Consider the following 17,947-nt stretch of genomic DNA (forward strand, 5'->3'; position numbering starts at 1 on the left):
GTAGTTATTGGAAATGATTGATTTCTTGATGCATGGAAATTTATTGGTAATGGAGAACAATTCCAATAAACGCTCGAAAGTTGAAAAATGTTTAAGCACACATTTTTATCGAATTGACACACTTTGTCAATAGTTACAACTTGGTTACAAGTATCTATATTATATGTTGCAATTGAAATATAATGGCAATTATAGTTGACTGACCAGCTATCAAATTCCACTGTACTTAACAAGCCCAAGGTTATAATAACCATTAGATGGGCTAATATGACTTACATTTTTTGTTAAACTCAAATGTTTAATAAGTTACTAAGAAATTATATCATTTATTTATATTGATTTATTTTTTCAACCCTAGTAACGTCAAATAATAAATATTGTTTTATTAAACCAATTTTTGAGCAATTCATTTTTATGTATTATTCGAACGATAATTTGATAACTTCAAGTGTCAAATTCTGTCAGATTGACATTGACATTTGAAAATATACAACAAATTTGCCTGCAGTGTTATTTACCTTTATATAATAAAGTAATATTTAATTATTAAATATGTATTAATTATGAGAAGAATTAACTCACTTAATAAATAAAGACAAAATATTTTCATTAAAAAACAATTGACAATTTATTATATTTACATATTTTTTTTTCATTATAAAAATATTTTTAGTTAATAATAAACAAATAATAATTTAAGCATGGATGACGATGATTATTGGAATACAAGCGAGACTAAAGCAAAAGCGTTTAGTTTTGATGATGATGTGGTAATATATTTGATATTTGTCTTATATGTAACAAAAAGTAGAAAGAAACTGCTTTATTATGTTTTTTTAATATCCTTCTAAATAAATTTGTTTCCATAATCAATATTTTGTAATTAAAATAGATAATAATTTATATAAATTTGGAGGCCATCAATGGCATGTTGGGATGTGATTGTAAAACATGGTTATGATTTTGACCCACCTGGCACAAGTGGCACAAGATACTTTCATTTCTGCTCTCTGCTAAATTAATGTAAGTGCTGAGTTCCACCATTCAATATACAATGTCTTGGATTGACATGAAAGGCATATTATTAAGTGACTAGTTTCTTTTTACCTACCTACTTAATAAAAAAATAACTTAAGCTTATAAATTCATTATATATTATTAATAATAATAATAATTGGTATATTTTATTATATTCTTATAATTTCAGTTATCCCCACAAGAAATACTAGCAATTGGTCAAAAAACATATTCAGGTGAAACAGATGACACTGTGCTTAATTCAAACTTTAACAATGCCAAATCTACACTTTTGCCATTATCGAGCTTGGTATCACCAAAAGTATTGGACTTAAGTAAGTATGAGGCTGCCATAGCAGAAAAGTTAAAATAATTAGTTTGATAACTGGATATCAAACCAACCATTGCGCCAACAGTCATACACATATCACAAATATTAAAGTTTATCATATTTCTTTAGTTGTTCTAGCTCAATCAGGCAAAGATGTAAAGGAAAAGCAAGAAGTAGAACCTTGCGTAGCGATAACATTAAAAAGACTTATTCTCGGCAGAAGTTTTTCCTTACATATACATAGAAGCTTGAAAAGTAAAACTGAATTGTTGGATGCCGCAATTGCAATAGGAGACGGAAATGCTATACTTAGTGTAAGTTTTCATTTTTTATAATATGAGCTAAGGGAACCTAGTGTTTACTTAACACAGTTTGTTTCTTATTTTCTGATCAATTTTCTCTTCCCCTCTTCTGTTCTCCGCTGTGGCATAGTTGAGCTGCGGAACTCACCGTCATGCTTCGCCTGGTTACCATAGCTTGGAAATAACAGTATTATATATTTTATTCCTTCGAGTTGAAATTGAACCTACTCAACCATCGTGTCCACATTGCCACGCTTTTGCCACTGGGCCACGACGGCCTATATTTCTAAAATATTATTACCATGTCCAATACTTACATACATATTACTTATGTATTGATTTCCTTTAAATAATAGAATGAAAACATTTTCATTTAATATTTTCATATATCAATTTTTTTGCAGGTAGTACTATTTTTAATACAAACCTTAAATAAAAAGTTAGTATATGAACTTTTATCTTCGAGAACCCTGGCATTGAATCATTATATAGGTTTTCTACAAACTGAAGGGAAAATTAACGAACTCAGTGATCTTCTTACGTAAGTATATTTTATTTGAGAGGGATATTTTTTGGTTTGACTCCAACCATAGTGGGTTCGATCATGCTCGGAGAATTTTTATTTTGATTTTCTTGCTCTGCTAAGATGTGCCGCCAAGCAACGTCTTATTACACAGATAAAGGAAAAATTGCGAAAAGTGAAAATTTATTGGTTTTTCCTGGAAATAAATCCTCATAAACTTATAATTGTGATTCATTTCATATAATAGAGTGCATACACTACTACTACTACTTTTATTACTACACTCCAGAAATTGGTGCGGAATCCTTAATGGGATGTCCCATTCACACTTGACCGGTTTTTTTTAATAATTTTAAAATGCATTTCTATATTATTTATTTATTTTTATTTTTTCCAGAATGCTGGGACGAAGTCCTGAAGCAGCTGTGAGTATATTTAATCAATTTCAATCGTTTTACACATAAGAAACTCAATTTACTTAAAATAACGTTAATTTTTTTTTATGAAGTATTATTCACTTTCATTTTAATAACAATTATAATAAAACAAATAAACTGAAATTGTGTCCATTAACGAATAAGGAAATGAAAAGGCAATGAAAATTATTCATTTCCCCAAATAGAAATTGAACCCTCAGCTTCAAATTTTAATAGTTTCATTAAGTTAAACAGTTTCATTTTTTAAATTTCAGGTATACCAATTTCAGTATATAATCAAAACTCAAGGCAACAGTGTAGACGGATTATTGAGAAAACTTAATAACTTAATGTCAAACCATTTCAATGTACCCGGCATTGATTCTTATCAAACTAAAATGCTTTCTGATTATATAAAATTATTAGGTAAATATGTATTGGTATTATTGTAGTACTATTGTAAACGTTATAATAGCAATTCTTATATTTTCTTGAGTTGAAATAAATATTTCCTTTCTACGTGTGGGGATCGAACACACAACCAGTCGACTTTGCGGGACACTTTGTGCCCCTGCATCATGGCTGGCCTTATATATTTTTTAGTAACTCATATTATATATATTTTTTTCCTTTTCTCCATTTCCATTCCTTAGAATGGCAAAAATGTTCAACAAAATCGGATTTGCACAACAAATCGACGTTACAATGTCTGTCGCACTGCATCGCGCAACATTGGTCGGAGGGCGGAGGGAATATCATGTCACCGCTCACTCTGTGTCAACGACAACAGGTTTATGGAAAACAATATGTTTTTTTTTTTACTTTAAGTAATCAAATTATATATCTTAACAATAATCGTGTTGTTGTCTTTAAACAACTAAATATTTTCATTTGTAATTATAATATCAATTTAACTAGAAAAGAAAACAATATTAAAAGAACTAACATTTATTTAATTAGGTATTTCACACATTAATTTTTTTTTTCAGATTCCGCCGTTACAATACGACTGGGTCGTATTGAACGTACACGCGAATTCCAATAAATGGGACATCGTGGAATCTCTTTTTACCAAAAAAGTAAACATTTTTTATTTTTTAATAATAGTTTTTTTTTAAATTATAACAAGTAATGTAAAAATTTCATCTTGTATAGTTAATACATTTTTTAACACGCTGTATAAGTTTGATTGAATTATGCTGTATAAATTATTATTGTTTGTTACATTTAAAATATTAATTAGGCTTTACACAAATAAAGAGTGCAAGAACGATTTCCAAAAATTTTGCAGAATCAAATCCATTTCTTTTCAACTAAAATAAATAAATTATATTATACGTACCCTTATCTAGGATTGGTTCGGTCGTACGACAGTGTCATCGCACATTCCTATAGAAACTCTACTCTCTACTTTGAACACTCTCTCCGCAAACAAAAGTCTAATGGCGATTTGTTTAAATAAACTCCAAAATACTGAACAGCGGTTGGCCTTGGCTCAGAAATATAAGGTAAATTAATTATAATTCAATTTTATTCAATTCAATTTTAAATAATACTAAGGCCGTCGTGGCACAGCGGCACAACTGTAACACGACGGTTGTGGGTTCTATCCCCACTCGAGGAAGTGAAATATTTATTTACGTTTATATTTCCATTTCTTCGCTCTGGTGTCGAGGCAATGCGCGGCGTTGAGTTCTGCCACTCAACACGCAATGCCTCCAGTTTCGGCATTCGGCAGAAAGTATTAAATAAATATTTAAGGGACCCATACAAGAGATTAGATTTTTTTGGTCGTTTTTATAGATAATACAAAAACTTTCGTGCGCGTGTCGGACTCGCACTTGACCGGTTTTTATATAAAAGACAATAAATATTTCCAGGTGCATTCAATAGTAATAGAAACGTTAGGGAAACAAAAAGATCGTGCATCACTAACAAATTACAAAATGACTTTGAACCCGCAGTCCGAGGAATATATATTGGCAGAAAACACACTTAGAGATAATGTAAGTATATTTTGTTAGCTTCTCGCTGTATCCCGCACATAGCATTGTAGCCAGAGGAACCCGGGGATGAGACACTTCATTCCTATTAAGACACTTCCGTTCCCCATTCTAAAAGCATTGCGTGTTGAGTGGCGGAACTCGCGGAATAATATTAATTATTTAGTATTTAAACTACTTTTGTATGTGGAATAAAGAAGTAATATGTTTATTAAATCAGAATATTTTATTGTATAAAGAATCAGAAGAATGTGTAATGTTAAAAATAATAACGCATCGGGAAAGCGCAGTCAACGCTCAAACGCAGGTTGTGGGTTCGATTCCTACTTGGAGAAACAATTGTTAACTTCGCTCCACTAAGAAGGCAAAACGCGGCATTAAGTTCCGCCACTGAAAGTCACTTTAGTGAGTTTTTACTATTATTATTTCAAATTTTTCTCAACATTTAGTATTTGTTGTATTTAAATAGGTTCATAAACAAAAAAGTGGTTTCAATATAAACTTTGTTACTACAAAATATTTGTTAACTCTAGTTTTCGATGTATAAACAGACAGTAATGAATTATATCTTATTATATACATAGATAAAAATAATAATTGTTTTTGTGATAATAATAAAACCATTTTTTTTATTTTCAGTCAATTAAATGGAAGAATTAATTTATCACAAATAATAAATAAGAAGTATTTGCAGGTTTAAGAATATCAAATATGGTGAATTTAAATAAATAAATAAATAAATACTTTATTAAGCAAGTTTCTTACAAAATCCACTAGTGATTGGAGCCTCCTTTTAAGCGTGTTATTGCCTGTACCAGGAGACTCCGCTCTTCCATTAACATTTAAAAAACCATAACAATGTTAGAAACCTTAAGTTAAGGTATATTATTTTACGATACATATTTACTTATTATAACATTTCCTATTTGTTTATTATATATTAAATTACTTTATTTAACTAATGTAAGTAAAGGAAGGGGCGTTGCTCACAATAGATTTTTATTATTCATTTAACTATTTATAAACATTAAGTTTAATATTTGTTATTTATGTAAAATAAATCTATTTTTATTTAAATATTTTTTGTAGTGCTTTTATATTAAATTTGTCCTTATATATATCCTTTTCTTTTATTCTTATTCCATTCAACAGTTTTAGCGGAGAACCTAGTGTCAGGACACTCTATACTTTCTGCGTTTAAGTGGCGAAATTCAACGCCGTTCAATCGTCGTTCGTCTGGGAATAATTCACTTGCCCAAGTCAAAGAGCCCGACCCACACGTTTATACATTTATGGCCTCCTGGTGAGATAAATACCTAAAAAATCGATTTAAATATAGTCAATTCTCGTAATGAGAATAACAATCTTTTAATATTTAAAGAATTTATTGTGTAAAAGTATGAATTTAGAGTGAAAAATGTATAAAGTTCAGATATATGACTTATTTAAACTTATATCTATAGGCAGAGAGCCAGGTTGTGGGTTTGATTCCCACTCGAGGAAATGAAATATTTCATATTTTAATTTCCTTCTCTACCAGAGTGGGGTAGGAGAGAGTAATCGCGCTTGTCCGGTTTTTTTTATAATTGTATTAACAATGTCACTGGCAATTCTCATGTCTTGTGGTTTACGCATTCTATTATTACTATTAAATGGTAATCAGTACGATAGTAACATTAACATTCATTTCTAAACGATGTCACGATCGTAAATAAACTATTAATTACCTATCTATATATTATAATTTAAAGTAATTAAATACTGAATAACTAAATTTTGAGACCAGTGGAAACTTATAAAAACATCTTAACTGAAACCTGAACAAGTAGTTACAAGCGCATAAGAAATTTGTCAAAACAAAAAAAAATCTTTAAATAACACTCACAACTCTTCACATCTTGATATGCAGTTACTACTACTACAGCAACACTATATATCTCAAGATCGATCTCAAAATTGAGAGCAGCTTATAAATACGGACTTTAGGTGTCATAAACGAGTACTTACTCGTTTCCATTTTAAGACGGTGACAAAGCCCAAGCTAAAGCTAATAACACAATTATAATAACCTAAACAAGAAATGAAAAAATAAAACAACAACATGAACTTCAAAACAACACTATATTTTATATTTGTTTAAAAAAAATCCTTAAACTAGTAATAAGTCTCGATACATCATATTGTGATGATATGTAGCCTTGTCTGTTTGAATTGATGCTGAGGTGGAAACCTGATCTGTAACACGGGTTTCGTACCTATCATAGGCACCCACCCCATCAACATCTTGATGTCCAAATGGCTTTACTTATTGTGTTTACTACCTTTAATGTTGTGGTTGAAATAAAGCTTTTTTATTATTAAAAAAAAAACAACACTATATTAATCATCGCCATTACAACAGTTGTCGTCGACGTCCACTCCACACATTTTCAATACATAGACACAGAGAGTAACACACAGGAGACATCTCAAGATCTTCCCGCAGCTTCCACAGTCACAGTAACAACACATCGTAGACACTTACTGTGCTAAATAATTAAATATTTTGAAGGAAAATCACTTATTTTGTCCTTAAAATAAATATTTCAATACAATTGTTCTAAAACGATGGTTATTTAAAACATCGACATTTTTATTATTATTAAAATACGTTGATTCAGTAAGATTTTTCTATGAGAATGAAGTGATATTTGTATTGAACAGGTATGTTATCAATGCAAATAAGATAAGAAATTGGGTCTTGGTCGTCAATGGTTTAATTTTAACGAAACAAAATAGAATGACTAATATGGAATATTATTAGTTTTTGCGTCACGTTCGGAGAATCGAGTATGATATTAGATGAGTAATATAAAATGCTTAATTAATTGAGTATTGTTTTAGAGTTATTAAATTATAGGTGCAACGTTTGACTATAATGGCCACGGTAATAGGTTCGTTTCCGATTTAGGGGAGTGAATAATTTTCATTTCCTCGCTTTCGTAACAAGACAAAGCGCGGCGTTGAATTCCGACTCTCTACTAAATATAGTAAAATTAATTATTTATTTATCATAACAAATCTATACTTTAGTCCTTCTCTTTTCTAAACTTAGAATAGGTACCCTTAGAAAAAAAATTGATCTTGATTTTCCAAAAAACCTCAACAACCCCGGAGGTGTTCCTTGAGCCGACGAAGACTTGTCGAATAGGGAGATGTTCCACCAGTTCAAAGCCAACACCCAGTTGCCTCAATATATTTTTTTTAAGTTTTTAAACGTTAATAAGTAAGTATATCAATAGCCGTTTGAGTTAAACCGCTGAAATTTTATATAACATCACAACCTAGGGGATTTTAATAAATGTTCTAAATTTCATACTTTTACACAAAGTAATTGATTTACGAATGAATTATGAAGGGATCAAAAGTAGCTCGAAATGGTTCGTTTCAAATACGCATAAAAAACAAATTTTACTGAGTGATTCAACACTTTAATATAATTTTTCTTCTAAGCAATCTAATATCTTTCAAATAAGTACATCAAAATTACTCATCTTCATTCAGACGACAATCTTCAATACACTTTTCACACCCGCACAGATGGAACAACCAAATACAACAAGAAACACAACAAAAAATCTTTACGCAACGCCAACAACAGTCTGAACAACAACAACACATAGTTTTAAAAATTCAAATTTCCATTATAATAAAATTCGATAATTTATTTTTTGGCACTATTCATTCTAAACATTTACTTATTTGGTAAACTGACAGGGCAATGTCTGATAATTTCTGGCTTGAATTTTTTATTTTCATACATATATTTAATATAGCTCATTTTATTTTTAAATAAGTATAAAAATATATGTATCGGTTCTTCTTTGCTTCTGCCATATTACTTATGTGACATTTGTATCATTTTGGTTTTTTTTCTTTATTTACAGATAGTAAGTAGCTTAAAGAATCTGAAGAAACTATATAAAAAAGTAATTATTTCTATATTTCATTTTATTATTTACTAATAAGTTAAATTAGAATCGTTAAATATGTCGAATTAAATTATTATGTACCTACCACAAACACCTCACCATATTATACTTACGATATTATATAAATTTTCGTAGATATAATTTTTTCTTAATTACAGGGCGTATCCTTCTTGTTGGTACCATTTATTTTATGAAATAATTTAAATATTTTAAACTTTTTAAGATAATTTACATAAAATTAAATATTTTATTAATATCTAATAATTATAACCTAGATTAAAGAAATTATTATTATAAACAAACAACAATAAATATATAAAAAAAAACTTTTTATTTTTATCATTTCACAGGCTTCTTCCTCCAGTTGACATGAAACCCAGTGTCGCGAAAAAATTGATCCAAATCGTCTTGATCTAGCATCAAAAACTGAAAAAAAAAATAATTTTATAGTAATGTTCCCTACAAACAAAATATGTATAATGGGTACAAACATACTATTCTACTAATCCTACTAATATTATAAATTTGAAAGTTTGTGGGGATAAATAAGCTTATACATTAGAATAATAAAGATGTACGAATTTATGTAAAGATTTTGTATAATTTTGCTATAATAATAAGTTTAGGCTGACAAAACCGCGGCTAGTATCATAAAAGTGATTTAACTCTAGGTTCTCTATACGGAAATTATTTCACATAGAAATATGAGGGAAGTAGAAATATTCTATAATAATTAGCAAAACTGCGCTATAACTTACTCCTGATGACTGACGTTGCAACTTCTCTGGTGGTTTCAATGGCGCTTTAGCTCCAGGTCTAAAATAAAATTGTTAATATTATATTAAATTGTATACAATCATTTTCCTAAATACAAAGTTAGATTTACTGACTTTGTTTTATAATTGATTGAAGTGATGGTTATCTATTTAAGTCTCAATAAGAAAAACTTTAAAATTTTTATTTAAGTATAAGGTAAAAGTCATGAAAAGTTTGCGACTGTAAACGCGACAGGCAGGCTCGAGGAAATGAAAGTTTTAATATTTTCATTGCCTTGCTCTGATACTGACTTGCACTTAACACGCAATGCCTCCATAATTCAGATCAGACTATCTCGTTGGTGAGCGACTTCTGGATTCTTTTTCCTCTGTGCTCCCAACGATGAGTAACTCTTCGTGGCTGTGGTCTCTTCAGAACACGCCGATAGCAAATTGTAGAAAGACTCTCTAATACTAATACTAACTTATTATTTAATAACTAACTTTGGCGGTCTCTTTTTATTCTCTTTCCATCTGTGTCTCAAACCAGATTCCTAGAATTAAAAATAAGAAATATAGAATATACGTAAATGTAGAGTAGTAGTGTATAGGGGAGTAGGACAAGAACTTTTATGTGTATTTTTAATAAACACAATAATAATATTATTTGAATACCGATCTAAATGGGTATTAAAACGATTTGGCAAAGTTCTAAAAAAAAAAACAGTGATCTAGCCACAGTCGTTTCACCTATCCTTAATGGCAAAGGAAATGGCATTGCATATATAAAAAAAGGGTACATTTTAATAGATAAAACTTAATTCGGCGAAACTCAATTTTAACCCTTCTCCCGAGCGAAAAGAGCGGGGAAAATAGAAATATTTAATATTTCAATTCCTCGACGGGGAATCGAATCCACAACCTGTCACGCGGGCAGTCGCACGCTTGTCGACCTGTGCCACTACTGACCTCACCTGTCGTGTTGATTTTCGGAAATAGTGTGATTTATCTTCATCTTCGTAGGCGGAGAGTTTCTTTGGCGCAACCTCTGTTACACTTTCTAAAGCGTCTCTGGAAAATGAAATACTTAATAGCTGCCAGTATATAGGTGTATAAATATTTGAAAAAATAACTAGAATACCTCTTAAGCCTGGTATTAATTTAGGATTTAAAGTTATAATTATTTTTATATCAAAATTTATATGTTTAAATTTAATATCTATATTTCTTTATATCTTTTATAAAACAAATAATAATGAAAACCTTATAAAGGGCTATTGATTGTAAATAAAAATTAATAGTTAAATAAATAATTAAGTTAATAGTAAAATTACCTGAATTTAGCATAATAGGGCCTTTTTTCAGAAATCAATTTTTCATTTTTCATTGATATTTCCATGTTGGGATTCTTAGTTTTGAATAAATCTTGATGTTTTTGATGGTCTATATCTATAAGAAATAAATAAATTATTTCGTAAGTCTGGAATAACCATGGTGGTACCAACAACGTCAATGAGAATTGTTGAAATAAATTTATATGGCATTAAATACATTTATAATTTAATGTGTAGCTACCTGGGAACCTAGTGTTATAAACACTTCCGAGTTCCGTTCGTTATAAAACCATTACCAATTTTTGGTAAAAGCAACGGGCACAACATAAAAATACTAACCAGATATTAAAGTTACACTAAACTCCTCATTGTCATAGTCGTTGTAGAATATTTCTGTTGACTCCTTATATTGGTGCAAATTGATTTTTTTATTGGTGGTCAGACGAGTTGTTTGTTTCGTTTCTTCATCAAAGCTATCATCACGTTCAATTTCCCTATTATTTGTATCGTAGTCATCATCTGATTTGCCATATATAGATGATATAGGTCTTCTAACCTTGTGAAAACAGCATATTTACTATATTTATGATTAGACATATAAGTAATAGTTCGAGGCTAATATAATAGGTAGGGCTGCTGAGGCGTTCGAGGCTTAATAACTTAGAAATAAGTAGTTCGAGGCTGACTATAAATTTCCCATGGAACGAAATCTCGTAACATTAGATTATTTCTGCTTACTCTGCTATATTTGCGGAAAACTGCATGAACTTTCAAAAATTATCGTTTATAAAAAAATATACTAAAATATAAATATTTGCCATAACTCTTAGAATCGCCGTTGTAGTACACATGTTTGATTGCATAAACATAAATAAATACCAAAAACAGTTGTGTAGACTTACCGGGGCACAAAGCAAAGGGTAAGGTGTCCTGCTCTTCCTAACCGTCCTCACTGGACAAGGGGCTAATGGACCAGGGTTGATAGTTTTCTGCCCCAACATATTAGTATGGGAGAAATCGCATACTAATAATAATCGAATATTACGGTGGCCGTGGCTGACTGCCCCACAACCTACTGCTTGGAGTGTCCATACTGCTAGCTGAGAGAAGTGGCCCCATACTGTGCCTCTGTTGACAGAGATATTTTTTTTATTTTACATATCTCACGCAAGGAAGGTACAGAAAACCAAGTCAAGACTCTCCGTTGGGCGCTTTTCGCTTACGAGGACAACGAAAATATTTACCATTGCTCAAGTATGACAAAAGTTTTTAATTCACAAGTGGCGCAGTTGAGATGTTCCTAGATGTTCGCTTTGTTTTCCAAAATATTTTGAATTTAATTGTCTAATGGGCCAGGGCATAAGCATTCAATGCCATGCAGAATTTAAAATTTTATACAATTTACTTATATAAAATTTCGTGTAAAAATTCTAAAAAAGAAAAATAATAAATCAAATAAACTAGGTATGTCATGTCCTCGCCCTGATAACGAGACAAAGGGCGGCGTTGAGTTTCGCCACTCAAATGCAGAGCTTAAGGAGAACAAAGTGTCTATATACTATACCATTCAAAAGCTACCTCTGCCTACTCTGCTTTGTGCGGGATCATACAGCGTGAAGTAAAAACGAAATCAAGTAACTTAGCGGCGGGTTTGAAAGTGGCAGTAAGTTGTTCCGACTTCACTCTCCTTTTTTCGCCCCACCAGGCGTCTAACACGCGACGTATGGCACGTTGGAAGGTCACGTCCGCTGAACCAGTGGGTACACGCCAGCGTACTTCCCCCACGCTTTGGCCGGCATATGGATATCGTACTATGGGAAACAAGTTGTTATAAAAAAAAAATGAGATGACTTAGAGCTAGCATGCCATTGTCGGTAGTGCAGCGGCACATTGTGTTGTTGTAAACATAACATTGTAACGGTTATGGGTTCTATTTCCACTATAAACACGACTTACCACTTAACACACAATGTCTTGTTTTTTTTTGAGAGCGGAGTATCTAAACATTAAGTTCCTTCACTTTGCTATGTGAGAACGAACGTGCAGCTGCTGACACTAAGTCTAATTTTATTTAAAGAGGAAACAGCTATGTCTTATCAACACCTTTGTATATTCAAATAAGTGCAATTTGCTTTAACGTAATTGTCAAGATTTGATAAGCTATCAATGATTTTATGGAGCACTATATTTCTTATCTAATATGAGATAATATCATAAACAGATAATACTTAATCGTAAAATTAATTATAGGGAGGCCAGTCGTTGCGCAGGGGCGAAATATGTAAACGGGGTTGTGAGTTCGATTCCCGCAGCATTGAGTTCCGCCTCTCAACTAAAAAAAAAAAAGTAGACAACGGAGTGTCTTAAAGACAGTGAAACTGATTTGATTATTTTTTTATTTTATATATTTAATTTGAATTTTAATTGCATAAGATTAATCTTCTTCTTAGATTTTTATAGAATATCATATTTAGATTTTTCTTCTTTTTCTTTTTCTTACGGTACCTATATAATTATTTACCTGTAGCTCTGCAGTCGTCGTGTGCAAATTCACACTGATCGGCCAAGCGTTGAGCAAGGACAGCCAATTCACGATCCCAGTTCTATAACAAATTTAGAAATCTATTTTTTATAGAATCACACATATTATGCAATTTTAGATTAAATCTTTTTGCAAATACAAATATAAGAAAATTTATATTAAAATATATAGGTACATACTATAATTTTATAAGTTTTCCTGTCCAATTATAAAAAGTAAGGGATTGATATGGGCAATAATATGATTATTCCATTGTACATAAATGAAAATGCTAGTCTCAATATCTTTTGGTTTAAAATCACTTAATTTTACAACATTAATTTATAAAAATCGTATTATAACGGCCATTTTTTTTTAAACAAACATATTCGATTTTATTTAATTAAAATATGTATACGAGTTTCACTAGTTCAGTTCTTAATTTATGGCGTTTCGAGTTTTACACATCCCTAACTGTCAACTGTCAATATCATATGACAATTGACATCACAACAAATAAACTCCGTGGAAATTGCAAAAACAATACAAATATTCATAATATTCATTTCATATTTCATAAATATAATAAATAGAATAGTAGTTCATTCATAATTTAAAAAAACCATGTCTAATTCGGCGCATGTCGTAGACGGAGAAGCGTCCGAATCTGATTCTGAAATTGAAGTTGGAAAATCTCCAGTAAGAATTATAACAAATTACTTCTTTTTACTTGATTATTATATTTTTTTTAGATATTACAATATCTTTTTACACTTTTTTATCTTATTAGGTTATTTGGTTTTAAAATTATTATATGTAACATTTTAGGACACATCCAGACATTCCCAAGCATTTGTGGTATCTGGTGAAGCTCCAGAATCAGATGATGGTAATTTATTTTGTTAATTTAAACTATATTTTTTACTTAATTAGTAAAATAAATAAAACTGAGCTTTAAAACTTTATAATTTATGAGTGAGTCCTTTAAGGCACAGGGTGATTGCATCTAGTGAGATGAATGTTCTGTCCATGGGATTAATATTTAATTTTTTCTGCTCTGGAGCCAGGAGCAGGAACCAGCGTGGAGTTGGTTTCTACAACTCAACAAACACTAAATAAAAGCGTAAATTATTTTATTTCTAGGCTCCATTTGCCCACCCAGTTATATGATGCTTACAAAATGAGACTGAAAAAGACGAAAACTGTCTAGACTCGAAAAATGAAAATTATAATTTAATGAGGGAATGAAAATAATTCGTTCCCCCACACCACAACAGCATCTATTTTAAAGTACGAAACCTACATAATAAATCAATATTTTTTTAGAAACAAAAGTATCGTCACATTTAAATGATGAATTAGATGCTCCTCTTCACACATCTATGTTCCCGTCGTCGCCCACTAAGTTGATACATAATTCAATTTTACATCAGAAATTGTGTGAGTATCTTGGATTGTTTTTGTTCTGGTATAATTAAATATTGAAAAGTATTTTTTTTTATATTTGCACTTTGCATATAAAATTTGAAGAAGACCTGTGAAATCACTTTTTTATACTTCAGATTAGATTTTTCAATAAAAAATAAGAAGATTTTTTCCAATCCAACATATAAATAATAAGTTTAATGTATTTATATAAATTAATTATCTGTTACATTTGGGAGTTTAAATTTCATAGTTATTTGGCTATTTATATACTTTATAGAAATATATTTTTCTTACATTAAATTAATATTTATGTCTATAGTATAACAATTATATAGACTACAAACTACTTTAGAGACATATCTCATCAAAATCCATTCAATTATTAAAATAAATAGCCTAATATGGTTTTTTTATTATTATTTTTAGGGGAATGCAATGTATCTCTTCGAGCTACAATAGAAGGCTTAGTGAAACATACAACTGACATTTGTGTAGAAAAACTAACTAGAGCCGATAAAACATTACTTAATGTACAGGTAATATATATATTTTCTTTAAAGAGAAAAAAATTTGCAAAGTTTTAGGACTCTGTATCTCGAAAGAAAAATATCTGCTGTTTTTGATGGCATAATTTCATGGTCTGTCTGTTTTATGTTTGTTCTTATTTTATTTAGAATCTTAGCTATGTCAATGAATTTACAAGAAGTCATCATTAAAATATTCAGATCATCATGGTTGAGCAGCTGTAAATGTGATGGTTGTGAGTTCAATACACACTCGAGGAAATGTTTATATATCAATTATTTTCATATAATTTAAATTATAAATGTGGACATTTATAGACAACGCTTGGCAATAAGCTTCCTTACTCAACAACTCTCAAAAATCATGCTAAAAGTAGGGAATGGAGTGTCTTAACACGAGGTTTTTTGGCCTGCTGTTTAGGGAGAGATTAAAATATCTTAGTTATAAATAAATGTTGTTCTAGGAGAGTATGAGAGCTACAAACGCAAACCTAACACTAGCAAGAGCAAGACTTAAGCAATTGCACGCGGAATTAGAAAAGGCTAACTGTTCGAGCGCATTGCCAACTGTAAAAATTAAATAATTCGTTGTTATAATACCGTATATAATATGCTATAAATAATAAAATATATTTGTTTTATGTATTTTCGTTTTATTTTCTTTCACCAATTTTTGTTTTAAAAGCTTAGGTATATATATAGCTTAGTGAATCTTAATGTACTTTTCCTTAAGCTGGTTATTATAATTTTTTTTTAATATTATATAACAATAGCAAAGTTACAATACGTATATTGTAACTTTTCTAATATACATAATAAATAAGATTTTCTAAGTTTTACAAAAAACACTAACTTACTATAATGCGGTTATCATATATAATTGCTTTTGAATGTACTCTAAATGTTTTAAATATTTTTTTTCCTGGTTCTTTTGTGAGTATAATTCTATAACTACTTTAAATACAAAACTTACAACTAACATCATAATCTGAGGTTTTGGGACCGGTGCTCCGCCGCGCACGTGCTCGTGGCCCGAGGCGATACGTTGACGATGTCTTTTAGAAATAACTTTATTTTAATATATTTTATATTGCAATTTATAAGACGGGTATAACAAGTGTAAATGTTGATATACTTATATTTTATTACATTATGTATCTCACGCTTTATGCGTAGCGGAGAAGCCAGAGAGAAAGAAGAGTCATCCACAGTCTCCGCATAACAGTGCAAATAGTGATTTTTTACACGAAAAAATCAACAACTAAAAGTAAAAAAAAACTAAAAAAAAGTGAAAAAAAAAGTTTTGTAGTAGCTCACCTATTAATATAATGAATGATAAAATTTCTTAGTTCACTTGTGAATTTAATTCGTGAGTAATTTCGACATAACGGCCCGGGACCTGTCTGGAAATACGTTAAGTCAAGACAAGATTACCAAAGAAACTACCAAAAAAATCTGCTATATTTTTTTACCATTCCCCACTTTCCGTCAAATTTTGGAAGCATTGCATGTAGATTAGCAGAACTTAACGCTGCTCTTTGCTTCGTTACCAGAGTGAGGAAATGAAAATATGAAACATTCCGTTTCATCGAATGGGAATTGAACCCATTACCTGTGGCGTATACACGCTTGTGACACTGTGCCTCGGCCCACGACTGGCCTTGTGTAGTTTTTTAATATCTCGAATTAGAGATCCAGACGAGTAATATATCTTTTTTGTCGATGAAACAACCCTTAATGATTATTAAACCTGTTGATATCAACTCTTAGCCAAATAGTTTTTTTTACCAGACTAATAAAAATAATTAAGTAATTCTCCCGAGTGGAGATTTATTACAACTGTTCCATTATGGCTGCTATGGTATTAAGATTAAACGATCAAAATACAATGTAGGTAGGTACATTATAGAAACATAAAAGAAATAATGTACACTTACTACAGGAAACTGACAAGCCACATGACTTCCTTTCCCTTGACACAGTCGCCGGTAGCGCAGTGAGCAATACGGGTCGTCTACTGTAACCGTTGTTAGTAGATTCAAATTCAATAATAGGATAGTTGCTTGCCATAACATGGTTTATAATCTAGAATAGGGTGAAAATTCAGGGTATTATATTATTCTGGTTATATTTAGGGTTTCTCTAATTTAGTCAAACAGAATAAATAGGTTTTGCATTATTTATTTTTTTATAGGATAAAAATTAAAAGTGCTGTAGAATATAATTTTACAGAAATATTGTTATCGGTTGCGTCTCATGCGAGACCCTATATAATAAATTATAATATTTGTCTTCATATAGTATGACATACCTAATTTTATGTAATTTAATATAAATCATTTTATGAATAGAAAATCACACAAATAAAATAAAATTTTTGCATAATAAGTGTCTAAAAAATCAAAATAGCAAAACTTTGACAAATACAAAAGTCACTATGACAGAATTTCAATAGAATATGAAAACAATTAAACTGTCAGTAATGAGGAGTCGTGGTGCAACTTGCAAGGGCACAAGCGTGTGAATGTTAACGTGACGGGTTGTGGATTCGATTCTAACTCGAGGAAATGAAATATTTAATATTTTCTTTTTCTGTATGCATTTATAACACAATGAAAAAAGTTTTTTTTTCATGTTCAATTAACCCTACCAGTTAAACGTATAATAAGAGAATGTGTACAAGTATTTTTTTCCTACAACTCTGAAATTATGCAGTGAGTAAGCAATCTCTCTTTTTAATTATAAAAATATAATGTATCTTAATAAAAACTAAAATTAATTAAAAAAAACAAATAAAGTGACAGCCTAGTAAATTCACTATT

The 17,947-nt window shown here is 30.3% G+C and overlaps 3 protein-coding genes across 6 annotated transcripts; 2 read left to right on the forward strand and 1 right to left on the reverse strand.

Moving 5' to 3' along the window:
• Positions 1-470: 470 nt before the first annotated feature.
• Vps16B (Vacuolar protein sorting 16B) lies at positions 471-9,154 on the forward strand. 4 transcript variants are annotated; one of them, XR_014879118.1, is made up of 14 exons: positions 545-770; positions 1,208-1,352; positions 1,478-1,662; positions 2,055-2,191; positions 2,571-2,598; positions 2,865-3,015; positions 3,243-3,379; positions 3,579-3,668; positions 3,942-4,097; positions 4,470-4,595; positions 5,232-5,472; positions 5,745-5,895; positions 8,519-8,560; positions 8,914-9,154. XR_014879118.1 is itself a non-coding variant. In XM_085203549.1 (12 exons), exons 2-12 carry the CDS (start codon positions 702-704, stop codon positions 5,250-5,252), a joined length of 1,245 nt encoding a protein of 414 aa, XP_085059675.1. In that variant the 5' UTR covers positions 471-532; position 701; the 3' UTR covers positions 5,253-5,712. The 4 variants fall into 4 exon arrangements, 2 of the variants coding, with proteins under 2 accessions (XP_085059675.1, XP_085059674.1); XM_085203549.1 differs by lacking the exons at positions 5,745-5,895; positions 8,519-8,560; positions 8,914-9,154 and adding an exon at positions 471-532 and having other exon boundaries at positions 701-770; positions 5,232-5,712; XM_085203548.1 differs by lacking the exons at positions 5,745-5,895; positions 8,519-8,560; positions 8,914-9,154 and adding an exon at positions 514-532 and having other exon boundaries at positions 674-770; positions 5,232-5,712.
• Positions 8,276-17,575, reverse strand: LOC146528441 (venom allergen-1-like). Its single transcript, XM_085203550.1, has 13 exons — positions 17,437-17,575; positions 17,063-17,210; positions 16,443-16,528; positions 16,099-16,180; positions 13,174-13,255; positions 12,292-12,463; positions 11,555-11,780; positions 10,992-11,208; positions 10,653-10,767; positions 10,293-10,389; positions 9,823-9,872; positions 9,322-9,379; positions 8,276-8,989 (listed from the first exon to the last, which is right to left on the reverse strand). The coding sequence occupies exons 2-13, from the start codon at positions 17,198-17,200 to the stop codon at positions 8,903-8,905; spliced, it is 1,410 nt and encodes a 469-aa protein (XP_085059676.1). The 5' UTR covers positions 17,201-17,210; positions 17,437-17,575; the 3' UTR covers positions 8,276-8,902.
• Blos3 (Biogenesis of lysosome-related organelles complex 1, subunit 3) lies at positions 13,651-15,768 on the forward strand. Its single transcript, XM_085203228.1, has 5 exons — positions 13,651-13,872; positions 14,002-14,062; positions 14,500-14,613; positions 15,028-15,137; positions 15,590-15,768. The coding sequence occupies exons 1-5, from the start codon at positions 13,798-13,800 to the stop codon at positions 15,707-15,709; spliced, it is 480 nt and encodes a 159-aa protein (XP_085059354.1). The 5' UTR covers positions 13,651-13,797; the 3' UTR covers positions 15,710-15,768.
• Positions 17,576-17,947: the final 372 nt, after the last annotated feature.

The sequence above is a fragment of the Heliconius melpomene genome, chromosome 19 (genome assembly GCF_056956725.1).
Source record: "Heliconius melpomene rosina isolate 202511_hmr_F chromosome 19, ASM5695672v1, whole genome shotgun sequence".
NCBI classification, from domain to species: domain Eukaryota; kingdom Metazoa; phylum Arthropoda; class Insecta; order Lepidoptera; family Nymphalidae; genus Heliconius; species Heliconius melpomene.

What these genes read in the sequence shown, in the direction of transcription:
- Vps16B (XM_085203549.1), top strand. Translation starts at nt 702, where the DNA reads ATGGATGACGATGATTATTGGAATACAAGCGAGACTAAAGCAAAAGCG. An exon ending in GACGAAGTCCTGAAGCAGCT is followed by an intron (nt 2,599 to 2,864) that starts GTGAGTATATTT and finishes TTTAAATTTCAG; the next exon opens with GTATACCAATTTCAGTATAT. An exon ending in AAAACACACTTAGAGATAAT is followed by an intron (nt 4,596 to 5,231) that starts GTAAGTATATTT and finishes TTTTATTTTCAG; the next exon opens with TCAATTAAATGGAAGAATTA.
- LOC146528441 (XM_085203550.1), bottom strand. Translation starts at nt 17,200, where the DNA reads ATGTTATGGCAAGCAACTATCCTATTATTGAATTTGAATCTACTAACA. An exon ending in ACTTTCAAACCCGCCGCTAA is followed by an intron (nt 11,781 to 12,291) that starts GTTACTTGATTT and finishes CTCTGTCAACAG; the next exon opens with AGGCACAGTATGGGGCCACT. An exon ending in ACCCTTTGCTTTGTGCCCCG is followed by an intron (nt 11,209 to 11,554) that starts GTAAGTCTACAC and finishes TGTTTTCACAAG; the next exon opens with GTTAGAAGACCTATATCATC.
- Blos3 (XM_085203228.1), top strand. Translation starts at nt 13,798, where the DNA reads ATGTCTAATTCGGCGCATGTCGTAGACGGAGAAGCGTCCGAATCTGAT. An exon ending in AGCTCCAGAATCAGATGATG is followed by an intron (nt 14,063 to 14,499) that starts GTAATTTATTTT and finishes ATATTTTTTTAG; the next exon opens with AAACAAAAGTATCGTCACAT. An exon ending in AAACATTACTTAATGTACAG is followed by an intron (nt 15,138 to 15,589) that starts GTAATATATATA and finishes ATGTTGTTCTAG; the next exon opens with GAGAGTATGAGAGCTACAAA.